Source organism: Schistocerca gregaria, chromosome 1 (assembly GCF_023897955.1).
Source record: "Schistocerca gregaria isolate iqSchGreg1 chromosome 1, iqSchGreg1.2, whole genome shotgun sequence".
Classification (NCBI taxonomy): Eukaryota; Metazoa; Arthropoda; class Insecta; order Orthoptera; family Acrididae; genus Schistocerca; species Schistocerca gregaria.
In genome coordinates this window covers 359,143,040-359,167,948 of record NC_064920.1, presented here as the reverse complement: position 1 = coordinate 359,167,948, position 24,909 = coordinate 359,143,040, and the positions used below count along the sequence as shown (strand labels likewise).

The 24,909-nt window shown below is 39.2% G+C and overlaps 1 protein-coding gene across 1 annotated transcript in view; it reads left to right on the top strand.

Moving 5' to 3' along the window:
• LOC126345949 (protein FAM8A1) overlaps nucleotides 1-24,247 on the top strand; it is a 29,547-nt gene extending 5,300 nt beyond the window's left edge. The window contains exons 2-4 of the mRNA XM_050002145.1: nucleotides 2,829-2,946; nucleotides 23,333-23,462; nucleotides 23,627-24,247. Coding sequence (XP_049858102.1) covers nucleotides 2,829-2,946; nucleotides 23,333-23,462; nucleotides 23,627-23,938 — 560 coding nt within the window. The 3' untranslated portion in view covers nucleotides 23,939-24,247. The remainder of the gene's footprint in view (nucleotides 1-2,828; nucleotides 2,947-23,332; nucleotides 23,463-23,626) is intronic.
• Nucleotides 24,248-24,909: the final 662 nt, after the last annotated feature.

Here is a 24,909-nt window from a genome sequence, read left to right as displayed (position 1 = left end):
TTTTTCAGTAGAGTATTTTGTAATTTCTTAGGCTTATTCTTTCACTCCCTGCTCCCCTTAATCTAGATCTATACGTGTTGAGAAATATGTAGCCTAGGTGATATAAAACATTTTTAAGAAGTTTATAATGCAGTGATTATATCTCTGGAATCACTTTCTGTAAATGTTACTGCTCGCCTTCAATATATTTAAAGAATAGCGTCATGGAATCACCAAAATCTGTTCTACTAGCCAAAGCACAGTGATACAACATTGGCGAGACAGTATGCTTAGCACTGCAACAGACTGTAAATTTTAGCATTTGGGGTCTTATGAAAAATATGTAAGATAATAGATACACTACAGGGGTTGGACAAAAATATGGAAGCATCATGAGAAATGCATGCTTGAATGTAAATGCAGACACTAGCCAAGTATGGAGATTGAGTTGTATTTGGCAATGAACAGCACCTGTGCAATGCCCTCAGTATGTTGCAAGCACAAGAATAGTGTTCTGTGTATTGAGAATGAACTCGAATTAGGGTAAATCGTTGGTGCTCAAGTGGTGAGTGTTTCCATAGTCAAGTTAGCTGAAGCATTTGGTGTTTTAAGAGCCACCATATTGAAGATTTAATACCACATACAGGTAAAGCCGAAAAACATCATCCACTATGTTACAGTGCAGATGAAAGTGTGTCTTGAGTGAGTGCAATGAACAATCATTGAACAGGATTTTGGCAAAAAGTAAGAGGACAGTAGTTGGGTATGTCACCCCCGAAATGAATGTTTTATCCACAAACCCTGTCAGCAACAAGGCAACAGAAAGAGAAACCCATAAGCTGGAATTACAAAACCACTTGTCAATGATGCAAATGTCTGTAATGGGAAACCACGTGCCAAAGCCATTAAACGTGGACCACACAGAAACAGAAGAAAGTCACTTGGTCGCGTGGGTCTTGTGTGTAAGCTTCAAACTTCTGGCAGAGCTTATGTCCCAAGAGTGAAACTTGGGCAGGATTTCAGTGACGATTTTGGCAGCCATATAATGGTATTGTTTGGCCCCCATGGTTACTCTGCAATCTTGCAATACTGCCAAAGATTATGTGGCCAGTTTAGTTGATTGTGTCAATCACATGCTACACTGTTTGATCCCGAATGATGATGTGTCGTTCAAAGAAGACAGGTCTCATGTTCACATAGATTGGAATCTTCCAGAACTGGATTTGTGAGCATGAGGTTGAATTGTCTCATCTCCCCCCAGCCTCCACAGTTACTGGATCTAAGTATTACTGAACCTTTGTGGTGTACTTTCGATAGAAGGGTGTGTGAGTGCTACCCACCTCCACCATCATTTCCTGAACTTTCCACTTTTCATTGGTAGAATGATATAAGACTCGCTTGAAAACCATAAACGGTATTTATCCATTCTGAGATGACTAAAAGCTGTTTTGAATGGCAACAAGTTTCTTACACCACATTATTCGTGGTAATATGCTGTGTTTCCATGATGTTTTCACATATTTGTCCACCCCATGTAAATGTGACAAATTCTGCGAACCAAAAACAAGCACATTTTTCATGTCAGGAGCCTGGCCCGCAGCACCAGCACAACATCTGGCTACACTTGGTCCACAGTATAATGTTCTTGTAACATCTCCATATGATGATGAGCCTGCAGTTGCTCGAAAACATGTTCATGGTTGAAAAAATCGTAAAAAAAAGTGACCCGTTGCGTATTTATTATCAGATAAATTGCCCATTTAAATCACAGTCGCAGTTTGTCATCCATAATGAATGTAATTTAAAAACTCCTCTAATCTACCCTTGTAATCAATAACAACAGTTGCATAACTGATCGCTTTTTCCATTCTCATAACATATGTATACACATCTGAAAGGGAAAATTCATCAAAAAGACATCACAACTTATTTGTGAATTATGAAGTTGCACCCAAGACTGACACACATAGAAACTGTTGGAACTAATTTTTCTTTCATCCAGAAAAGAAAGATTACAGATCAGAGGAAAACAGGTGAAACACAAAAATATTAGGAAAGTTTCTAGAATCCCAGAACAACAAAGGCACAGCAAGTTGAAATGAGAGGGAAATAGCCCATGTAGAAGGTATTTGGTTGTGAGTTAGCAAAGCCAATGACTGATGTGATAAGAAGTTATTACATGCCAGGTGGTTATTTTTGGGATGAAAGTTATGCTGACTGACTGATATGTAGCTTCAGGTTGAGGTGAAAGCTGATAGGCTCTTTGTGAGCTGGGAGAGCAATCAAATGCCATCTTATGAGAATAGGCTATGTCAGAGTTATGATGTAATTAGAAAAAGCTCAGCTATATAGTTAGAGAGAGATTTTTTTTTACATTCTCTGAATAATGACTTAGGACGTGTTTATTGTGCCAACATATCATTTTTATTGTTATGGCAAATATCTTATGATTATTGAGATTATGACAGAACAGTTGTGTTCCTGATTACATCGTGCATTCGGAGGCAGTATTCGCATCAGTTGCGCCATAGTTACTTCATCTTATTGCCATGAAACACATAGTCTGCCTGCTGCTCTTGTACTACATACTTAAAACTAGCCATTGACTAACCATATAGGATAGTGAAAACTGCTGACATTGCTTTGCAAAATACAAAATAGCACTGCCTTTGTTACAGACACTGTGTGCATGCATGTATAATATTCTTACTGATATTGGTATGTCTCTATTTTATGTTTGTGTTAATTCCTTTGTTTAAGAAAATAATGATTTCATAAAAATCAGGCAGAAACTGTGAAACAAAGCTTATTCTGTGAAAGTGGAAGTAATTTGCACTTTCTTTTTTCAGGAATCGTGTACAAAATACCTGCTGTGTGGAAGAGGATTATTGCTGAGCTCTTGGACTTTGTCATACTATTATTTGTAAGATTAGCTATTACTTTTGTTGCTGTGGATTTTGACATTATGTGAGTGAGAACTAAAATGCATATAAATTTGTGATGTGTTATTTTGTAAGCTAAAATAAGCATACATCGATGTAAGTGTCACAGGCAAGCAAATAGCAGCTAAGAACAGTAAGACATTTTTCTGAAGTTTAATGTCAATTGGAAAACTAACCCACTTATTGGTACATCCTTTCTCGAGGAGCTAAATGTGACTGAGTCATTATTTTGTAATGCTATAATGGGGTCAAACACTATAATGTAACAGGAGACAGGGAATTCTCTGAGCCAAGGAAAAGTTTCATATTACCTCCTTGTGCTGTGTTTTTTTCTTAGTATCAAGATACCAGGCACACACAGTTACTATATGACATTCCTCTCAACAGTCGGCAAAAGTATGGCCAATTTACGTCCTATTCCATTTGGAAGCAGTACCGTGACTGTACACATCTTGTAGTAGCTGCATTACTCATTTCTGACCACAATAGACATAGAGTTGTGCTAGGAGACAGAAAATGTTTTTTTATTTGTCACTATATACATAACCTTCTTCCTGTTTTTGAATGAACAGTTTAATACTGTTGTCATAAGAGGGTGGGTTGATTTTCTTAAATTTATTTTGTGTCTTTTCAGTTTAGTTTGTCTATGCACCTGTTTGCTAGACTCTGTCACAATTGCATCTGAATGTTACCCGCACTTCAAAAGTAAAATAAATATTTTACAAATTGAGATTGATCAGATTGACAGAGAATGGCTTAGTTAGTCTTATGTGCGAACAAATGTGAAAACAATTCCCACAATGTTTGAACCATTTTAAAAAGACGATGACTTTAGTGGTGTTATAATGTGTAAGCATGGATTAGGCATGGGTCTACCACTTACTACAAGTAACACAATAGCAAAAAAAGCAATTTGTGGCACTGTACAAAGAAGTTAAGTTGATTACACCTAAAACAAATATTCTGACAAGACTTTTTTGAGAGTTTAAAGCAATGAGTAATGAATACTGGTCAAGTGTTGTGGACAAACTTGGTGACCCATGTGAGAATGGGAGTAGATTGCAAAAGAATGGAAAAAATAATTTTTGTAGTCTATAAAAGTATATTTCAATGGAGAAACCAAGGGATTTAAATATGAATTGAATATCCATTCTGTTTGCAAGATTTGGCACACTCTGACTTCCCCAATTCCCAAAACTGTGGCTAGAAAAGTTTTGTTTACAGTATTTTGGCAACTGTAGGTAGATATTCTGCAGACTTTTGAGAGCGTTACTTCAAGAATGGAATCTGCTCACTGGAAAAATGTTGGACAAAGTGTGTTTTGACCTAAACACAGATTTCTGAAGTCCAGATATGCATTATTGCTCTCCAGCAAATATTTTGCTCTCACAATATACAGTGTTTTAATGCATCAACTTTCCTGTTTTCCATTTTCTTCATTAACACCCATTTCTTCGTTTCTCCAAGTGCATTCTGTGTTGATATCTTGATCATGATTCAGCTTTCCTTTTAAATATTCCAAGTGCCCTCCCTTGTCCAAATCTAGCTTTGTTTTATCTCTTAGTATATCATTCATGATTCAGCTTTGTTTATCATATTATATCTCCCCAACATTCTCGCTTGTTTTATCTTTATCGTGTCTCATTTATCTCTTGACTCGTCTTACACTCTGATTTCTTTCCAATTAAAGTGTCATCATGACCTATCAATTATAGTCCAGTCAATGAAGGGAAAATAGGGGGTGGTGGGGAGGTGGGGTTGGGGGTTTATTGACTAACCTACTAAAAATCCTGACCAGTGGTATATGTGGGGGGGGGGGGGGGGTCACATTTATAGGTCTTTCTTAAATATCTTGAAAACTGTGGCTTCCAGCAAAAATGTTTCCTGTTAGAACATTCAGCTACATTAAATTTGCTACAAAAGTGTCCTGTCCATTTTTCCTCCAGGACTAATACTTTCAGCATCTTAGGGGATGGGAAACTCGGGGATTATTAAAGATAGTGTTTCAGCAGTATAAAAGTAATGTATGTTGTTAAATACTGTGAGTTAAGAACAAATATTAAATGTTTGTATCATATCAAAGTGCAGTAGGGCCATATTAAGGAGTAAATTGTGTTCTGGTGTAACATGGTGGAAAGGCGGGGGTGGAAGTTAGAGGTGTGAGGGAGGGTAAGTCACTGGATTGTGGTCATGCACTTCCCCCCTTCACAGATCTGCAAAACAAAGAACAAGCAGACAATTCCCCATTTTCTCTACTGCACGATTTCACAAAAGGCAACTATAGGATGTTTCACAAAGTTATGCCAGCCCTTCTGCAGCTTACCTTATAGTTCACTGTTGATGCTGTGTGCAGACATGAACAAGAGGTGTTTATTTTCCCCAAAGCACATTAACACTACATAGATTCCAGATGTAATTATTAATAATACTAAGATGCAAGAAAATCATATGGACAGAATCTACATAAATTCCTACACACTGTTCTACAGTGTTAGAGGCAAATTGATTCTTATTCAAGCTGTAAAGCAGCTGCAGCATTCTTCCGAGAAAGACATCCGTGAGCGCTGCTCACTTCTCAGTTTACAGACTGACTATACCTCCCCAGCATTTTCTGTCCAGTTATTTAATGTGAGCAGGCAAAATAACTGCACAGAGCTCATGTTTGTGCAGTGGAGTTATTTTCAGGCTATTCAGTGAGTATGCAGTTGCTGCTATGTATAAAAGCTCAACAGCTGGAGCGCTTGTGAAAGCTCAACGGCTGGAGCTGTAAACTGTCTACCACACTGAAGACCCTGTTCCGTGTATAACATACATAATATGCATTCGACAGAGGTGGGTTTACTGTTTCCAATAACACTGTCTGGAATACTTTTTAACAGTGTGAGGGTTTAAATGGCCCCCTTTGCAACAGAAGTAGGACATGTAGGAGTTATTGAATTTCTGATGTTTCAACTATAGTCAAGAATGCATTACAGCAGATTACTTTTCTAGATTTAAAAATGGTAGTCCTATCCCATCAGACATATTGATGCATGCCTTGCAAGGAATACTGTGCATGCACTCAGTGCAACCCACTCTACAAATACCAGCAATTCCTGAGTGGAACAGATTTATGCAGTCTACCAGTAACATAATGAATACTGAGAGAAGTGCTGTAACATTTTGGTTGTTCATTAATTCATCACCAAATAACTACAACACAGTTACATGGCTGTATAGTATGCTATTAATGACATACAGCAGCAAGGTGCCACATCTATCTTTCCAGTCTCTATCCCACAAACACTACATATGTCACTGCCAACATCACACTTGCAAATTAAGTACTTCTCACTCATTGCTTATAGGAATGTATTTTACATAAAAGCTCCCTTAAAAACTGTAGGTATTCACTTAATGAACTGACAATGTCTCTACTACATAAACACAAGCTCAGTGAAATTATGTTGAATACTTACATAAGAGAAGTGGACAGAAATGCCGGGGAATATAGTCCATTTCTAAAATGCTCATGGTCTAGGAAGTCACCTTTTCTTGGCAGGAAACTGCCATACAGGATGACTAAGAATGGATTGACCCGTCAGCAATATAGAACAGTGCAGAGCTTTATGTAGAATCTGGCTACATCCTTTTCTTGTGTTTGTATTATTAGTAATTCATATCTGTATTCCATCTAGTGTTAATCCACTTTGTGAAAGTAAACATTCCAGGCATGTCTGTTCACTGCATTGCCAGCGATTCATAAGGCAAGCTGCGGAAGGGTTGGTATAACTTTGTGGAGCAGCCTGTTAGTGCTTTTTGTGTCATTGTGCAGAAGACAGAATGGAGAATTGCCTGCTCGCTCTTCATTTTGCATTTATCTAAAGCAGGGAAGTGCATAATCACAACCTGGCAACACACCTTCCCTTATGCTTCCAACCTCCACCCCCCACCTTTATGCCCTGTTACACTCAGTAACACATTATCCCTTAATACAGTTCTACTGCACTTACATGTGATATAAGCATTTAATATTTGTTCTTAACCAATGTTATTTAACTAAATATTTAACAAATTGCTTGCTCACTCTCTCGGGCTCCTTGGCTGCCATTTGTTTGATGATTTTTCTAACACTTCATCAGAATGAGTGCTGACATTGTCAAAGTTTCACCCTCCATTGCTGGCACTGAGACCTTTTCTGTGCTGTACATTGCACAGATATGGTGTAGAGATTGTGTATAAACCGACAGCAACGGAGAAAAGGGACCCACTTATAATGTCATGAATATACAGCATACATTGTACTGGTGGAAAACTCTATGTTGGAATGACTGGACAATCAGTCAAGACCAGGATCACAGAACATACGTGGGATTGCAGGTTGGAACCTGTGGAGATATCAGCCATGGTGGAGCACACACTGTGAGAGACCAACCACACAATAAAATTTGCTGACACAGAAGTTCTTACTGTAGAGAACAGCAATCACATCTGCTTGTTCAGGGAAGCTATAGAAATCCACAAACATGACAGTAGCTTTAACAAGAAAGAGGGAAGCCTCAAGGTGAACAGGCAAGAGAGAACCACAGCAGTAATGACCACAGGAAAATTCTCAGGTATTGGCACACCAGGTACCTACAATCCACAGCTGCGGGCTCAGCACCAGGCCGCTACCAGCAATGTAAGGTGCAGCTTCGACAAAGCCAGCCACTCCTGCTGGCTAAATGCCAGAAAAATCATGAAACGAATATTGGCTGAAGGAATCACGACAGAATGCCACAAAAGCCTTGACAATTTTGAATGTACATTAATTTTGTACCAATGAAATGTTCACTATCTTTAATAATCTGCAATTTTTCCATCCCCCACAATGTGGAGGCTATTAGACCAAAAGGAAAAATGAAAAGGATATTTTTATAGGAAATTTAATGCGCTTTAATTTTGTATTGAGAAACATTTTCGTTAGGAGCTGCTGTTTTCATGATAGCAAGAAGAAATAAAAACCAGACCTTTAAATGCCCGCCAGTGCACCCACATCCCGACATTCGCTCCACACTGGTCAGGACTTTTAGTACGCTGTTCATGACACTTCACCCTACCACTGTACAAAAATTTGTGACTAAACTAATTTTTTTCCATCTAATCACCATGTTTTGGTCTTCATCGACCTCATTAGTATCAAGGAACTTCAATGTTCATCCATTTTGAATTTTGGGTTGTTTCTTACATTGTGTGTCTTCTTTGTATTAGTTGGTCTTTTCCTGTCTGTGGGTGACTGGTATGTGCTTCTTATTAATTACAAATAGTACCAGTATTTGATTCTCGCGCTCAACTTAGAACACAGTACCCATTCTTGTTTAAAACAGGCAATTTTACTGAAACTTCCTGGCAAAACTGTGTACTTGACCGAGACTTAAACATTGGACCTTTTCCTTCTGCAGACAAGTTCTCAGCAGTGTCCTAGACTGTTTCGAAGCAGCATCTCCGCAATACCTTTTCTTCCAGGAGTGTTACTCGTGCAAAATATGCAGTAGGACTTGTGTAAAGTTTGGAAGGTAGGAGATGAGGTGGTGAAAGTGAGTCTGTGAAGGTGGATCAAGAATAGTGATTGGAAAGCTCAGTCTGTAAAACGCTTGCCCATCAAAACAAAGGTGCCAGGTTTGAGTCCTGGTCCAGCTCACAGTTCTAATCTGCCAGTAAGTTTCCAATAAATGCCACTCTGCTGCAAAGTGAAAATTCCTTCTGGAGAATATATTATTGTTTACTAGAAGGCTGTTTTGGTCCAAGTATATGTATGTACCATAGTACTGTACACCATGTGCTCCAGCAGATTTTATGCCTTCCAGAATTACATAAGTGTAAGCTTTCATGCTGTCACATGGCAACTGTGTTCCTATGACCCTACCCACTCCACGAGCAAAATCAGTGAGAAAGAGGAATAACTTCTGTTTCCTCCTCTCCATGCTGAAATATTTCTTTTCTTAGATAGAATTCAAGGGTACTGTAAAACATTGGGTGGGGCAAATAAAAGTGGCCTGGAGAACTGGATTCTAGGGTATAAAGAAATATAGCAGAGAAAAGGAAATACAGTACTCACCTGACTAAAGCAGATATTGAAAGTGACCACCATTCATCTCTTGGCACTTTTGGGCCCTGGTCAGCAAGTTGCTGAAGGCAGATCAAAGCTTGACTGCTGCAATTACTGCAGTCTCATCCAAAAAGGCCAGCTGCAGTTCTTCAAGTCTGCGAGTGATGTTGCGATACACCTTAAACTTGAGGGCTCCCCGCACAAAGTAATTACATACTGACAGATCAGGTGACCTGGGTGGCCAGCTAAGGCTGACCTCTGCTAACAGTTCTGCCAGTTGTGAAGAGTGTGTAAATGTGCTCCATGGTTTGGCTGGCTGTGTTGGCAGTTGCTCCATTTTGCTGGAAATAACTGTAGGTCTTTTCCACCTTCATTAACCATAAATGGTTTCAAAATATTGGCAATTTAATGACGCGAAGTCAGCATCTGATGAAAGAAGAAGGGTCCAATAAAGAAGATGGGCCCAGCAATGTGACATGCAGGTGTTGTGCACCAAACCAAAGCTTCTGATCATGCATTAGTGTATTGTGGAAATTACGCAGATTCTCTGCTGCTCAGAACCTGTGATTCTGTGAGTTGACATAACCTCTCAGGTGGAACCAGCCTTTATTAAACGTAACAAACAGATCCATGTCAAAGCCATTCATTGTTAGCTCAGTAAACAGCCACTCACAAAACTGGAGGTGCTGTGGAACATCTTCTGATTTTAATGTATAAACTACAGACACTCAGTAGGGATGCATATGCAAGTTCAGGTGGAGTATTCATCCTGATCAATGTGATGGGCTGGTCCCTTGTGATAGGTGGCGGGTTGATTTAGTAGGACTCTGAACCATTTTCTGGTGAACTGCAGCTACATTTTCTGGTTTGCAGACATGTTTCGAAATGTTTTTTGACTTTTCAAAACAGATCCTGTCTGGCTCCATTTTTGGACTATGCGTTGCATGGCACTCTTTGCTGACACTTTGACACATTTAAACTTTTCAGTAAACAACTGACCACACTAATTCCATGACATTTTTGTCAAGTAACCTTCCACAACGAACACCTGACTCCATGTGAGTATCTGCGTCCCCTTTGCACTGTTCCACTCGCACTGACACAGCCCACGCTGCACTCTGAACCAGTTTGGTTCACATGGCGGGCACACACATGATGTGCACGTCACAAGTTGCGGTTATATGCATACATTCACATTCTGTCGTATAGACTTGTCCAGGTCATTTTTATTTGCCCCATCCTGTATTTTCAATCTCACAAATGTGTCAAAACTCAAAGAGTATGTTCTAGTATATTTTTTATTGGGTGGGTACTCCTAATGAATACAGTACAAATTTTGTGATGAACCTTTTTGGCAGTGTCTATTGGGATCCTGTGAGATGTCTATAACTCTGACAAATTCATTTCATGGAGGTCATGTTGGTGCAGTAACACAAAGTTGTAATGGGTCTGTCAAATGAATTCTATTGTTGATGTAATTCGTAATGAAAGCCCCTGGTTATGGATGGCCTAGGGAGGATTGTTCTGCAGGATGAGATATCTTGTGAACAATATCAGATGTGAAGTTTCGTCAAACCCCTATTAGTATTTCCACTCAGTGTACATAAAGTCATGTTGTCTATGCAATGTGAATATCATGTGCTAAGGAGGAACACACTGGTTCATTCATGTAGAAGCTTTGTTTAATCAAGGCCAAGTAATGAAAGTGAAATACCAGTATTACATCATGGTCATTTAAAAAGTTAATCAGGCGCTATGTGTGTTGAGTCACTGAGATGTCAGTGTCCATGAATGATTATTCTCTGTAAACATTGATATTTTTAAAGGTTATGAGGCTGAAAATATGACAAAGAAATTTCCTCAGTGGAATATAACTAATAAGCTGATTAAAGGTAACAACTCACCATGTAGCTGTGCATTGAGTCATAAACAGGTACATAAACAAGAATGATAATTTTGGCGACGTGAAATGACGGACATTCTACCATTAATCCTTCCCATTCTTCCTATAGTGAATTCCACTGTCCATCCAGCCTACACAATATTCTGGTCCATGCCTATGCCAGTCCCTCTCCTAACCCCTTGTCACATATCCCTGTTTAAGACATAGTTACAACATCTTTCTGATTCACTCACACGCCACATCCTACTCTACTCTTGTCACAGGCTTTTCCTATCCCATAAGAGACAGTGCCAAAGTTGAAATAAACCAACCAACCATGTCATATACCAGCTCTGCTGCAATTTCTTTGCAGCATTATATGTGAGCATGACCACCAACTAGCTGCACACCATAATGAATGGCCAGTGTCAGAATGCACCCGAGAGCAGAGTTGTGCATCCAGTGATAAAATACACTGTTTAGTGCCGAGCACAACATGCTGGAGTTCAGTGGCTGTTCCACAAACTGTCTCACCTGGATCTGTCTCCTCCCCACACTATCAGCCTTTATGAACCGCATATATGGTGGGAGTTACTTTGCAACATGTTCTTTTCTTCATTTCATAGTCCCCCTGGCCCCAGTCACTGCTCAGCCCCTGCACCCCATTCCTCTGTCCCACAGTCTTCCTTGCCTCTGTCACCCCTCGCTACCCCCTCCCTCATGTCGTCATCTTCTGCAAGAAATCACTGGTTCCAGTGCTCCTATGTTACACTCTGAGCCCATGTACCTGCAGCCTCTCCCTTTCATATTCCTATGTCATAGACTTTCTGTCTCCCTCCAAGTCCTCACCCACACTTCCCCAACCCTCCATCTCCCCTCTCTTTTCTCTCCTCACCCAATTCACCCAAAACAACCCCTCGCCACAATTAGCCTGCTGAATTGCATTTCCACCATTGTGTATGCAACCGGCTCACTGTAGCCAAACGTGTGTCTGGGGAGAGGAAGGGGTTTTGCGTACCAACGACCCAATGCCTCTAATTCAAGTTGTTGCCTTTTCTCCTAAATTGTTTATATCCTGTCATTCCATACCATATTAAATTTTGCTGAACTTTCAGACGAATCCTTTTTCAAAGATAACAGAACACACACACATGTGCACATCTCTATAGTCCTAGCAGACTAAATTGTGCTGTGATTGCATTTCAGCAGCAGTGTCAGCACAGCATAGTTGACTGGTACAGTTTACCTGTGGATCTGTGTGTATGTTCTGTTATACCTGAAGAACAGCAACATTTTTCGACCTTACTATGTGTCTATCAATGACTCAACGATAAGGTGAGTTTCTGCCTTTACTTGTTAGACTTCTCTTGGCTCTCCTTCCAAACAATTTTAGTGTGCAGTAGGGCACAATAATTTTGTTATGATGTGCAGTAATGTGTTGCTAGTGTTTTTCTAGCAATACCATTCTGATAATGGATACAAGCTTTTTGTGTTGCACTTCAGCTGTTAAAAGATGAAAAGTGGCAACTAAGCACTATATGGTACCCATTGATCAGGTCTCCACCCAATGGACTGTGGATAAAAATGCACTTTCAAGACTAAAAAAACATTGCATGTAAAATTAAGAAATAAAATACACACACACATCATGATATGAATGATAGTCAACAGCTTAATGCAATACCAACCACCAGATTTAAAAGTGACTAAAATTGAGGCCAGGAACATTAAATAAGACTAACAAAACTTAAGTATTGGTTGACTCTTGTAACAAAGAAACGTTTGAGCTAAATGTAAGGAAAGTTCTAGCTGAATGTAAATAATTTAAATGTAAAGAACACATTCACTGGTTAGCAGAAGCATTCAGTCATTGACAGCACAAGAAAAGAATGACAATTTTGCTAGTTTGTTAGCTTTCGGGTAAGTTCTGCCATGAGCTAAAGTACGCAGATTTGCATCCACTCCCCCCCCCCTCCCCCCCCCCCCACACACACACACAAACCTGTTCACTATAATTTACTGTGTGTGTGTGTGTGTGTGTGTGTGTGTGTGTGTGTGTGTGTGTGTGTGTGTGTGTGTGTGTGCATGCGGGCACGTGTACTCCAGCTCATTAAATGATTTATCTGAAAGCTAGCAAAGTCTTCATTCTTTTTTGTGCCTGTGAATGTCCCTATGCTTTAGCTTTCTGGTGAATTGTCTCCTTTACACATAATTTAGTTGCAAAACTCTGATTTTATAGTTAAGTGAAACATAATGGCAGAAAATCAGTAAACTTAAGTTTCTGGTTGGACTACGGGCTTTGTTGGTCTGCAAACCAAGCATTATTGAAGAATAGGGTGGGATTTTTACTTCATAGGTTTGAATTTGTTAGTAAAAGGATAACCAATTTATTCATGGACTTCAGAGGAACTAGATAGGCCTACAGTGAGTGTGAATGTCCTAGTATTTACCCCTTAACTAAGACGCTAAAATAATGAAAAAGCCCATCCTGAAATGACTTGGAAGAGAGTATTATAACAGTTGATGCAGACTGAAGGGGTTTGAACGTAGATTTGGTTTTTATGGAATGGGAAACAGATGCAGAATGAGAACATTTACTGAGCCTGTGTGTAAGGCCATCACTGAACCAAGCATAAAGCAAAAAAATAAAATCAGAGAAGAGGCCCACAAATTGTTGCTGAGAGAAAAGTTGCAATTGTTAGATGAAGAACAGAAAACTGTGAAAGTGACTATAGTATACACTGAGGATAAAGTATATGAGCAACAGAGCCAAACACAAAAATCTGAAGTAATAGCCTTGTGGAATGAGTGGCACGAAGAGCACCTATGTAGAGAGGGTCATATATCAAACCAGAAGGAAGGGATCTCATGTAAAACAGGAGAGCAACTTTATGGAAAAAAGAATTAATAAAAAACATATCTCATTAGTAGAATTCCTAATGGTGAAGCGACAAGAAGAGAGACCCTGATAGTAAATTAGTTTCAAACATCCTTAAACAATCTATTGAACTGTAAAGGGGATAATAACTTTTTGGTAGGCTGCATGAATGTGAGGGTATAAAGACAGGCAGTTTGAGTGGAGAAGACAGTAATAAGCTGGAGAACAAGGCAGCTTGCAGTGTGTCCCAATCAAGGCACTTGGAAGCATTGGCTGGCAATGTCTGTGTGGAAATAAAATGCAATAAGCAATGATTGAAAACAGGGAATCTTCATCTCACTATTCAAGAGGGTGATAGGAAGATACACTCAACTACATAGGTGTAACTTTGCCTCCATGTGAGAACAGAGTAGGAAAAACCTGTTTAACTTATGCTTGAGCTCTATTGAACTTATGCTTGAGGAAAGACAGCATAGTTTTAGACCTCATGACATCATATTTACCACAATTATGCTTTATGAGGAATAATGGAAGAAAAATAAAGTGCTTATATTTTAATAATAAGTAGGAAACGCTTCCTAATGTTGGAAAAAGTATATTTATTTGATCTTCACCCAGGTTTTGGCTTCTTGGGCCACCTTCAGATGACAACTGAATGTCGCAAATGCAGATAAGATAATGTGCAATTTACACAGATATTATTTTTACAGAAGAAACAAAAATTGCATGTAGAGTGTTTTGGGAAAAATTACATTTTTTTTGTCACACAGAAATAATTGCATTAACTCAAAAGGAAATTTTTGTAGAGATACATGTAACAAATGATCAAGAATAAAGTTGAATTTACAATTTTAATCTAAATTTGAAATTTTCTATTCTCTTGTGAAAAGCAAAAAGATCACAGTACTGGAAATGCTAGAATTCGACAAGCATACGACACAGAATGTCAGCTTAGTATTAAATGGCCAAAATCAGATTTCCTTTTTCCTTACTGGTAAATTAAGTTTTAATTATAAGTATTAGATTAAAGTTATAAAATCACCATTATTTTTTATCAGTTGTTACATGTATCTTCACGTAAAAAACTTTGTTTCCTCTTTTAATTAATGGAATTATTTCTGCGTGGCAAAAAGTTATGTTTTCCTACGTAAACACTCTACATGTCACTTCTGTGTAAATAATATCTGTGTAAGTCACGTGTAATTTTAACTGAGCTTGTGACATTCAGTTGCCACTGAAGGTGATCTAGAAGGTGGAAGCCAGTTCGTGATCACATAACATAGTTTCAAAGAATATGAGGAAATGCTTCCGATTTAATATTTTATCATGTTCCGCCAAGCACTGACAGAAAATTCAGCTGACTTATAACTGTCTTTGTGGATACTAAAAAGGCATGTAACCACGTTCCTCGTGAAAATATTAGGTTGATGCATAAGTTCATAGCATATTTCCACAATTTTAGTAAATACAACAAATGCTAACAGAGACTTCAGTCAACCATAATATATTCTCCTGCACTGCTTAGAACAGTCTGCCAGTGCTAGGGCAACTTTCTACTGCAGAAGTCACATGGATTTGAGGCGGTGAACTTGTCAAGCCATGTTTGGAGTGAATTTTCATCTCGAAAGGAAGTTGCTTGAAGGTTGTGTGGGAGAGAGGAGAAAAGGTGAAAATCTGAGGTCACAAGATAAGATGAATAAGGTGGGTACAGAATGATTACCCAATTCAACTCCTGTGTAGTGTTTTTTGTCAGTCTAGCTCTATATGGGCAGGCATTTTCATGAAGTAGCATCACTGAATGCAGGTGTCCTGTTTGTTATCCTTGGATTGCGTCTGCAAGATGTCTCACTTGGTAACAATAAATGTCAGCAGTGATGGTTACACCTCAGAGAAGCAATTCGTTGTACACACACCATCGCCATTCTAACCTGCGAAACATCTTTTGTCTATGTGTTATGCGTGCTGGTCTTGGGATGGGAAGTTGCTGCTTTTTTTGGGGGTCAACCATTCATTTCTTTCCCTTATGCTACCACAAAGGCACCATTTCTCGTCACTAGTAACAATACAGCATAGGAATGGTTGGTGTTGTTCATGAGCCAATTAATGAAGAGCTTGCAGAGATGCACATATGACCACTTGCTGATTTTTATGATTTTGGCTTAGAGGATACAGTTCGCTTGCATCAGATTTTTTTAACCTTCCCCATTGGATTCAAATATTCCACGGTGGTAGAATGATCACAGTTCACCACATTTGCCTGTCCTCAAGTACACAGACACGGATTATTGTGGATTAATGTGTTTAAACAATCTTTGTCAAACCTCAAATGTCTTCCTAAACATGGAGAGTCATTGATGTCAAAACAATCCTCCTTAAAATGAGAAAACCATTTTCTTACCATTCACTGTCCAATGCCATTATCTCCATTTTGTGGGTGGCTCCACTGCTTTCACCCTTCTATTGAACTCAAACAAAAGAATATGTCAGAAATGTTCTGATTTCTACACTTGACACTCCATTTTCTAGTGTCCACAGCTCCACTCATTATCTCCAAATGACAAAATGATGATATGTGAACTCCAGTATCTGGTTGCCACTAGAATACCGACATGCAAAACAAAAATGCTATAAATTTATGTACCAACCTTATATACTGAAAAGCAAAGGAAAGTGTCCGAGAGTATCATTACAAGAGTACGACAATTTTGTGATGAGACCAAGGGTGGTATACTGATCCAGAGGAAATCAGATTGGTTTGAAATGAAGAGTAAGTTCTAACAAGGAAATTGTCTGTCACCACTCATACATTAGTAATGGATGAAATTTGAAAAGCCGTCAGAAGAGAGAGTGCAATTCCCAGTAATCTAATCATCACTGATGCTAGAACGATATGTGGTCAAAATGTGCTGAACTAGATCTCTGGAATGAAGAATGTACGGTAGTGATCTCAAAATCAGAAAACCAAGACAGCAAGATTTGTGTTGAATAGAAATTCTTCATCACACCATCTAAAAACTGGAAATGAAGACAGAGAGTTTGTCAACATCTTGCAGTACTTAGGTAGTGCTGCCTCGTCAACTAATACTATGCACCAATATATTTTGAACAGAATGCGGAAAGCTTAAAAATAGATATGCAATACTTCAGATGCTTTAATTTTTTAAACTTAAAACACTGTGAAGAACAATATGTTGGTCTCTTTCCTTAATGTTTAAAAAAAAAAAAAAAAAAAAGAAACCATATGCAAATGCTTTGTCATAATACAGGGTGTTCCAAAAACGACCGGTATATTTGAAACGGCAATAAAAACTAAATGAGCAGCGATAGGAATACACCGTTTGTTGCAATATGCTTGGGACAACAGTACATTTTCAGGCGGACAAACTTTCGAAATTACAGTAGTTACAATTTTCAACAACAGATGGCGCTGCAAGTGATGTGAAAGATATAGAAGACAACGCAGTCTGTGGGTGCGCCATTCTGTACGTCGTCTTTCTGCTGTAAGCGTGTGCTGTTCACAACGTGCAAGTGTGCTGTGGACAACATGGTTTATTCCTTAGAACAGAGGATTTTTCTGGTGTTGGAATTCCACCGCCTAGAACACAATGTTGTTGCAACAAGACGAAGTTTTCAACGGAGGTTTAATGCAACCAAAGGACCGAAAAGCGATACAATAAAGGATCTGTTTGTAAAATTTCAACGGACTGGGAACGTGACGGATGAACGTGCCGGAAAGGTAGGGCGACCACGTACGGCAACCACAGAGGGCAACACGCAGCTAGTGCAGCAGGTGATCCAACAGCGGCCTCGGGTTTCCGTTCGCCGTGTTGCAGCTGCGGTCCAAATGACGCCAACGTCCATGTATCGTCTCATGCGCCAGAGTTTACACCTCTATCCATACAAAATTCAAACGCGGCAACCCCTCAGCGCCGCTACCATTGCTGCACGAGAGACATTTGCTAACGATATAGTGCACAGGATTGATGATGGCGATATGCATGTGGGCAGCATTTGGTTTACTGACGAAGCTTATTTTTACCTGGACGGCTTCGTCAATAAACAGAACTGGCGCATATGGGGAACCGAAAAGCCCCATGTTGCAGTCCCATCGTCCCTGCATCCTCAAAAAGTACTGGTCTGGGCCGCCATTTCTTCCAAAGGAATCATTGGCCCATTTTTCAGATCCGAAACGATTACTGCATCACGCTATCTGGACATTCTTCGTGAATTTGTGGCGGTACAAACTGCCTTAGAAGACACTGCGAACACCTCGTGGTTTATGCAAGATGGTGCCCGGCCACATCGCACGGCCGACGTCTTTAATTTCCTGAACGAATATTTCGATGATCGTGTGATTGCTTTGGGCTATCCGATACATACAGGAGGCGGCGTGGATTGGCCTCCCTATTCGCCAGACATGAACCCCTGTGACTTCTTTCTGTGGGGACACTTGAAAGACCAGGTGTACCGCCAGAATCCAGAAACAATTGAACAGCTGAAGCCAGTACATCTCATCTGCATGTGAAGCCATTCCGCCAGACACGTTGTCAAAGGTTTCGGGTAATTTCATTCAGAGACTACGCCATATTATTGCTACGCATGGTGGATATGTGTAAAATATCGTACTATAGAGTTTTCCAGACCGCAGCGCCATCTGTTGTTGACAATTGTAACTACTGTAATTTCGAAAGTTTGTCTGCCTGAAAATGCACTGTTGTCCCAAGCATATTGCAACAAACTGTGTATTTCTATCGCTGCTCGTTTAGTTTGTATTGCCGTTTCAAATATACCGGTCATTTTTGAAACACCCTGTAAATTCATAAAGTGGGACGAATAAATTAAGAAACACCTTTTCAGACATTAAGAAGATTTTCTTGCTGGATGTGGTATAGAAATAGTCAAATTAATTATATCATTTATATGTACTTGAAAATATATACTTTCTGGAAAACAATGAAATGGAGAATGAGACTTACTGTTTAAGCTGATCACAACACTCTTTGTTCGCATTACTGGAACCACTGTCTGTTGTGACAGTTCTGATTGCCAAAGCATTTGAAATAACCTGTACAAGTAAATTGGTGGATCAGTCAGACAAGACAACAAGAAATTACTTTGTTCTGGAGAAAAGAGAAAAAAAAATATATCCTTAAATATTTTTAAAAAGTGTGATTGATGTGTGGAAGTATTTCACTTTGAGAAATGTTACCAAGTTGCAATGGATCATTTTGCTGAACGTTCTGGAACGTACATATTTATAGATTCACTAAACTTTCCTTGTTTTCTCTCTCCCTCTCAATATTTATTTTTTTGTAAAAGAATGTTGGAAAGTAGAATTTAGACTAGGAGTACTGGTATCCAAAATGGAAATTTCATCTATTGTCCTGTGGTGCCAGAGGCTAGAATAAACCCATGTAACTCCTGCCTGTTTTGAGAGGTGGCTAAAAGAAGTCTTATACCTAGTCAAGCTTTCACATTGACAAGTTAGCTGTTATCAGGAAAACTGTCAGTTTTAGCTCACATCATGACATGTACAACTTTTTTTGTTCCACTTGTCTAAATATCACAGAAGTTCAGCCCTTTTTGGGAAGGATGTCTTACATGATGTATAATCTGTATGTCATGTGTTGTGTTCCCATGCACCTGTTATGAGAGTGGATATATGTTCACACCCAAAATTTAGTATAGTAGACAATCTGTCATGGGGGGCTCATCATTTACCATAATGGTTAGCTCTCACTGACAAAGCAGTGATTTCTCTGATAATGCCCGAGTTGTGAACTCATCATGTACACTAATGAACAAAAACATTATGACCACCTGCTTAATAACTTGTTTATCTATCTTTGGAATGAAATACAGCATGGATTCTGCATATCAGGGATCCAACAGTTGGTTGGAAGGCTTGTGAAGATATGTGGCATTAGATGTCTACGCACAGGTCATGCAATTCACGTATATAACAGGCCGCTGATTTGCGTATGTCTAATAGGACCCGGATGGCTTTAAATCAGGTGAATTCATTTGTCGAGGTATCAATAGGAGTTCACTAAAATGTTCGTTGATGTGGCTCTAAGACATAGACAATTATACTGCAGAAAGATGACATTACTGTTGGGAAAGACATCAAGCATGAAGAAATACAGGTGGTTCGCAGTTGTCAGCGTGTCTTCAATTGCTACCACAAGTCTCAAAGCACGGGAGAATGTCTCCTATAGCATAACACTGATTCCACCAACATGCACCTGTGATGCGCTGTGGATTTTGATCTGCCATTCACCTCAGTGACAGCATTTGTGGAGACAACCAGCAGCCTAGTATACGAAAGATGTGATACACCCAAAGAGCTGACATGTTTCCACTGATGAACACTTGAAATCTTGATGGTCCCGTGCCAACTGCAGTCATAATTGTCGATTTTGTTGGGTCAACATGCGAACACATAGAGGAGGTCTGCTGTGGAGCTACATGTTCAACAATGTACGATGAACGGTATGCTCCAAAACACTAGTGCGTGCATCAGCATTGTGCTCTTTGGTGCAGATGCCAGGTATCACCATCTATCCTATTCTACGGAGCAGACAAGCCTCAGAACCCCATGTTCTGTGAAGAGTCGTGGCCGTCCAGCCATTGAGCTCCTAGTTGTAATTTCATTGTCCTTCTACCTCTTTCCGTAGATGCTCACGCCATTAGTACTTGAGCATTCAACCAACATCACCATTTTTGAGATACTCATTCACAAGCTCTGTGTAATAATAATCTGCCCTTTGTCAAAATCGTTTAACTCAATTTCCCCATTTGCACCCCATATCTAAGCTAGGGTGATACCCTATCCGTGTCTGCTCTGCTGTCATCCTTTTCTTACTGCGCCATGTGCCCGCAACACCACCGGGCAGCATCCAGTGTTTCAGGCAGTGGTTACAGTGTTTTGGCTTATCAGTTTATACTGAGGAGTAGGTGTCTCATCAGATCTGGTGCATCAGAACTCTGAGCAAAGGCTACTATGCCAGATAGCCTTTGCTATGGTCAGGGTGCTACTGGAAGGTCCTCTGATTAGAGTGAGTGGCAATAGAGTAGGTGATCTGCAATGAAACTGATAAACTTACCCTTACAGGCGGCTGAGCCTACATGCTGGCTCAGCAGGTAGACAGAGACTCAAAACTCCATGGTTTTTCCATTGTAGGCCACAACACAAGATGGGAGCCAGGCAAGAAGAAATGGATGTAGATAGTTCATCCACTTCTTGATACGGTCCATGGATTTGAAAAACAGCTGTAATAGAGAACATGAGAACTATATATCTGTTGATCGAAACTGTGAATGGTAATCAGACACAGGCACTTGACTTGAAAACTGAGGACAAGTTTGGGGATATACCAGTTGTTGCCATATTGCCTCATAACAAACACAACAGAAATCAAAGTCTCATCTTCTATTGAGACATAATGCTATTAATAGATGAACTGCATCCTAACCGAGAGCAGTATGAAGTGTATTTTCTTTGTTGTATTCCAATAGGGCCTGAGGATAATAGGATTGACATTGGACCTTTCAGCCTCACCTGTGATGGAAATCTTTTACCCAAGGAAGTTAAGGTCATGATTTATAGGTGTCATGTCAAATCCAGTTTTCTTTCATGTATGAAATGATTTAAGTGCATGAGGTTTAGGCATAAAACCTCTGTCGGTGAATGATGTCACAGTGCTCACAGTCTTAAAGGTGTGCCACCACCAGATCCAAAGATAGATAAACAAGTTATTAAGCAGGTGGTCATAATGTTTTTGTTCATTAGTGTACATGATGAGTTCACAACTCGGGCATTATCAGAGAAATCACTGCTTTGACAGTGAGAGATAACCATTATGGTAAATGATGAGGCCCCGATGACAGATTGTCTACTATACTAAATTTTGGGTGTGAACATATATCCACTCTCATAACAGGTGCATTGGAACACAACACATGACATACAGATTATACATCATGTAAGACATCCTTCCCAAAAAGGGCTGAACTTCTGTGATATTTAGACAAGTGGAACAAAAAAAGTTGTACATGTCATGATGTGAGCTAAAACTGACAGTTTTCCTGATAACAGCTAACTTGTCAATGTGAAAGCTTGACTAGGTATAAGACTTCTTTTAGCCACCTCTCAAAACAGGCAGGAGTTACATGGGTTTATTCTAGCCTCTGGCACCACAGGACAATAGATGAAATTTCCATTTTGGATACCAGTACTCCTAGTCTAAATTCTATTAAGTTCCTGAGCATAGCCACTGCGAGTGTGCTTTTTGTGTGTTAACAGTACATTGCAGAATGAAAAGATAGTGCAAACTTCCTGGGAGATTAAAACTGTGTGGTGACCGAGATTTGAAGTCGGAACGCAGTTTGGAAGTCTGGCACACAGTTTTAATCTGCCAAGAAGTTTCATATCAGTGCAGAAACTGCTGCAGAGTGAAAATTCCATTTTGAATATGCTGAAAGAGACTCCTTTGAAGTGTGTTTACAAGTGGTTTAAACATTTCCTGCAAAGATGGGATGCCATGGGAGACTCCTCCCCGAACTGGGCGGTCTGCAACTGCTTGCATCCTGAATAACATATGCAAAGTGAAGGAATATTTTTCCCAGGATTGTCATGTGACACTGCAAATAATAGCACAGAAGTAGGAATTTGTCGTGAGACACATTAAATGGATATGCACCCAATATTCCAAACAAAGTAACTGGGCTATGTTCTATAACAAATTCCAGCCACACACTGCCTTTCTTATACAGCAGTTATTACCCATCTTACTTGCCAGGCTTGTGTCCCTTGGAATTTTTCGTGTTCCCCAAATCGAAAGTGTCATTCATCTGTCTACATTTACATTCATATTCTTACATCTGTATCTGCACTCTGCAAACCATGTGAAGTGCATGACAGGATACTTCCTGCAGTACCATGTATTAGGATCTCTTTCCATTCCATTCACATATGGAGTGTGGGAAGAATGAATGCTTAGATATCACTACATGCTACGAGAACAAATGGGCAAGACTATAGTATGTTCCTTAACTCTTCATTTAAATGTGTTCGTGGAAGTTTGTTAGCAGGATTTTGCAGGAATGAGCCTGTATCTTGAAGCATTTGTCAGGTCAATTTTCTGAGCATTTCCTTAATGCTGTCCCATTAGCCAAAAAGCTGTTGCCTTTTGTGCTGTATGTTCAATATACCCTGTTGGTCCTGTTTGGTGTGTCCCAAACCCTTGAACAGCACTGTAGGATGAAATGCACAACAGTTTTACAAGCAATCTCTTTTATAGACTGGCTTTTGAAGGGATTGCAATCAGCCAGTGGACTATAACCACTGAATATCTTCTGGGCAGGCTACTCACTTTATGAAGTGCAAATGAAAGAATCCTTGCTTATACTTTAGCTTGTAGCCTGACCTTCGTGTCTCTCTCTCTCTCTCTCATACTTATTAGGTGGTGTTGATTCCATTTTGTCACTTCTTGTTCCTTTAGCTTACAGTAGTCAGTGTCAATGTGAACCATTGTTGATTTATGTAAAAATAACTAACCTGTTAATTATTACAATTTTTCCAGAGACCTTGAGAAGTACGACTTTGATCTACTGAACAGAAATGTTAAAATGGACTACAAAGTTGCTGTTGAAATGACATCTGAAATCTTACTGCTTGAAATGATACACAGACTTGTGGTCTGTCTTTTTGAGGTAAATATCACATAGTTAATTATTTGTGTTTCATGTCATCAGTTTACTTAGAAATACGGCTAAAAAACGTCATCATCAAAAATTAATGAAAGGGTAGGAAATTAAGTGTATTTATAAATGTCTTACCCCTATACAGAAATGTAATTTCTCTCTTTGTTTTATAGGCCTTTTGGATAAGGAGAGGCATAGGACCCCGTATGGGAGGTGCAACTCCAGGAAAGGCTGTGCTAGGAATTCGTGTGGTTTTGTGTGAAAGGGTAACAGATGTTGAGGGCCGTCCTGATATTGTTTTGGTTACACCAGGCACTGATCCAGGCATGTTTTGGGCTGTTGCCAGGTCTTTAATAAAAAATTTGATTTTAGCTGTCTTGTTCCCAGTGTGCTTTGTGCTCTTTCTTTTTAGGCACAACAGAACTGGATATGACATAATTTGCAGAACACTTGTTGTAGAAGATGCTCCACCAGCTAGAAATTAAAGAATTCTGCCCATGTATACTTTAATGGCCATGTCCTCATGTTCCTTATTTCCTTCTCTGTGACTCCCTATTATTCCCAGTGACCCACTCCTTTTTCTCATCCTACTGATCTTTACCTTTTAGTATTATTTGCCATCTTGCCTTATTCTGCTCTGCATTAAAACACACACACACACACAGCAACCAGACTTTCGGAGTGTATATACATTGTAAATTGATATTTATATTTTCTCAATACAGAAAATTACTTTAATATTAAAGAGTTGTAAGATTTGAAAATATTATTAAAATATTTTTGGTTCTCTGACACACAGCTGTAATTTATTTTAGTTTCAAGCACTGAAAATGCACTATATTTATCTGCTATTTCTCTTCTTCCATTATGTAAAATGGCCATGTTGATAAACTGCAAAGAATTCTTGGAGGTGGGAAAGGATATAAAGATGTGAGAGCAAGCACAAAAAGAAAGACTTTCTCTATCATTAATTTCATGAGTTTAATATTACCAGTTGCTTTCCATATGCTGTTTGCTGTTTTATAAGCAATTAAAACATTTTTGAGACTAAAGTAATGTGCCCTTGTGCAATGGCTGTCTCCTGAAGGCCACTTTTACTGGTTGGGATTATTAAGTTCATTAAAACAACACTCGTCTTACAAGGACATTGTTTAATACTGTACTGGAAGCAATATGTTGCAACAGGAAGAAGCAATAGTTACATTCCCTGAGAGAACTATCAGAAATATGGATGCTTTGATGAATTATAATGCAGTGTACACAAACAATAATCTAAATTTATGCACTTAGGCAGTGATTGTCCTGCCTTGAGAGAAGAAAGAAAATGTGGAAGTTCAGAATTACTAACATATTTGCTATTGAGAAGTTTCTTTCTTTTTGATGCTGATGTCCAGCATGAGAAGATACCATTCTAAAATCCAGTACAACCTTCAAACTTAAATTATATAGAGGGTGT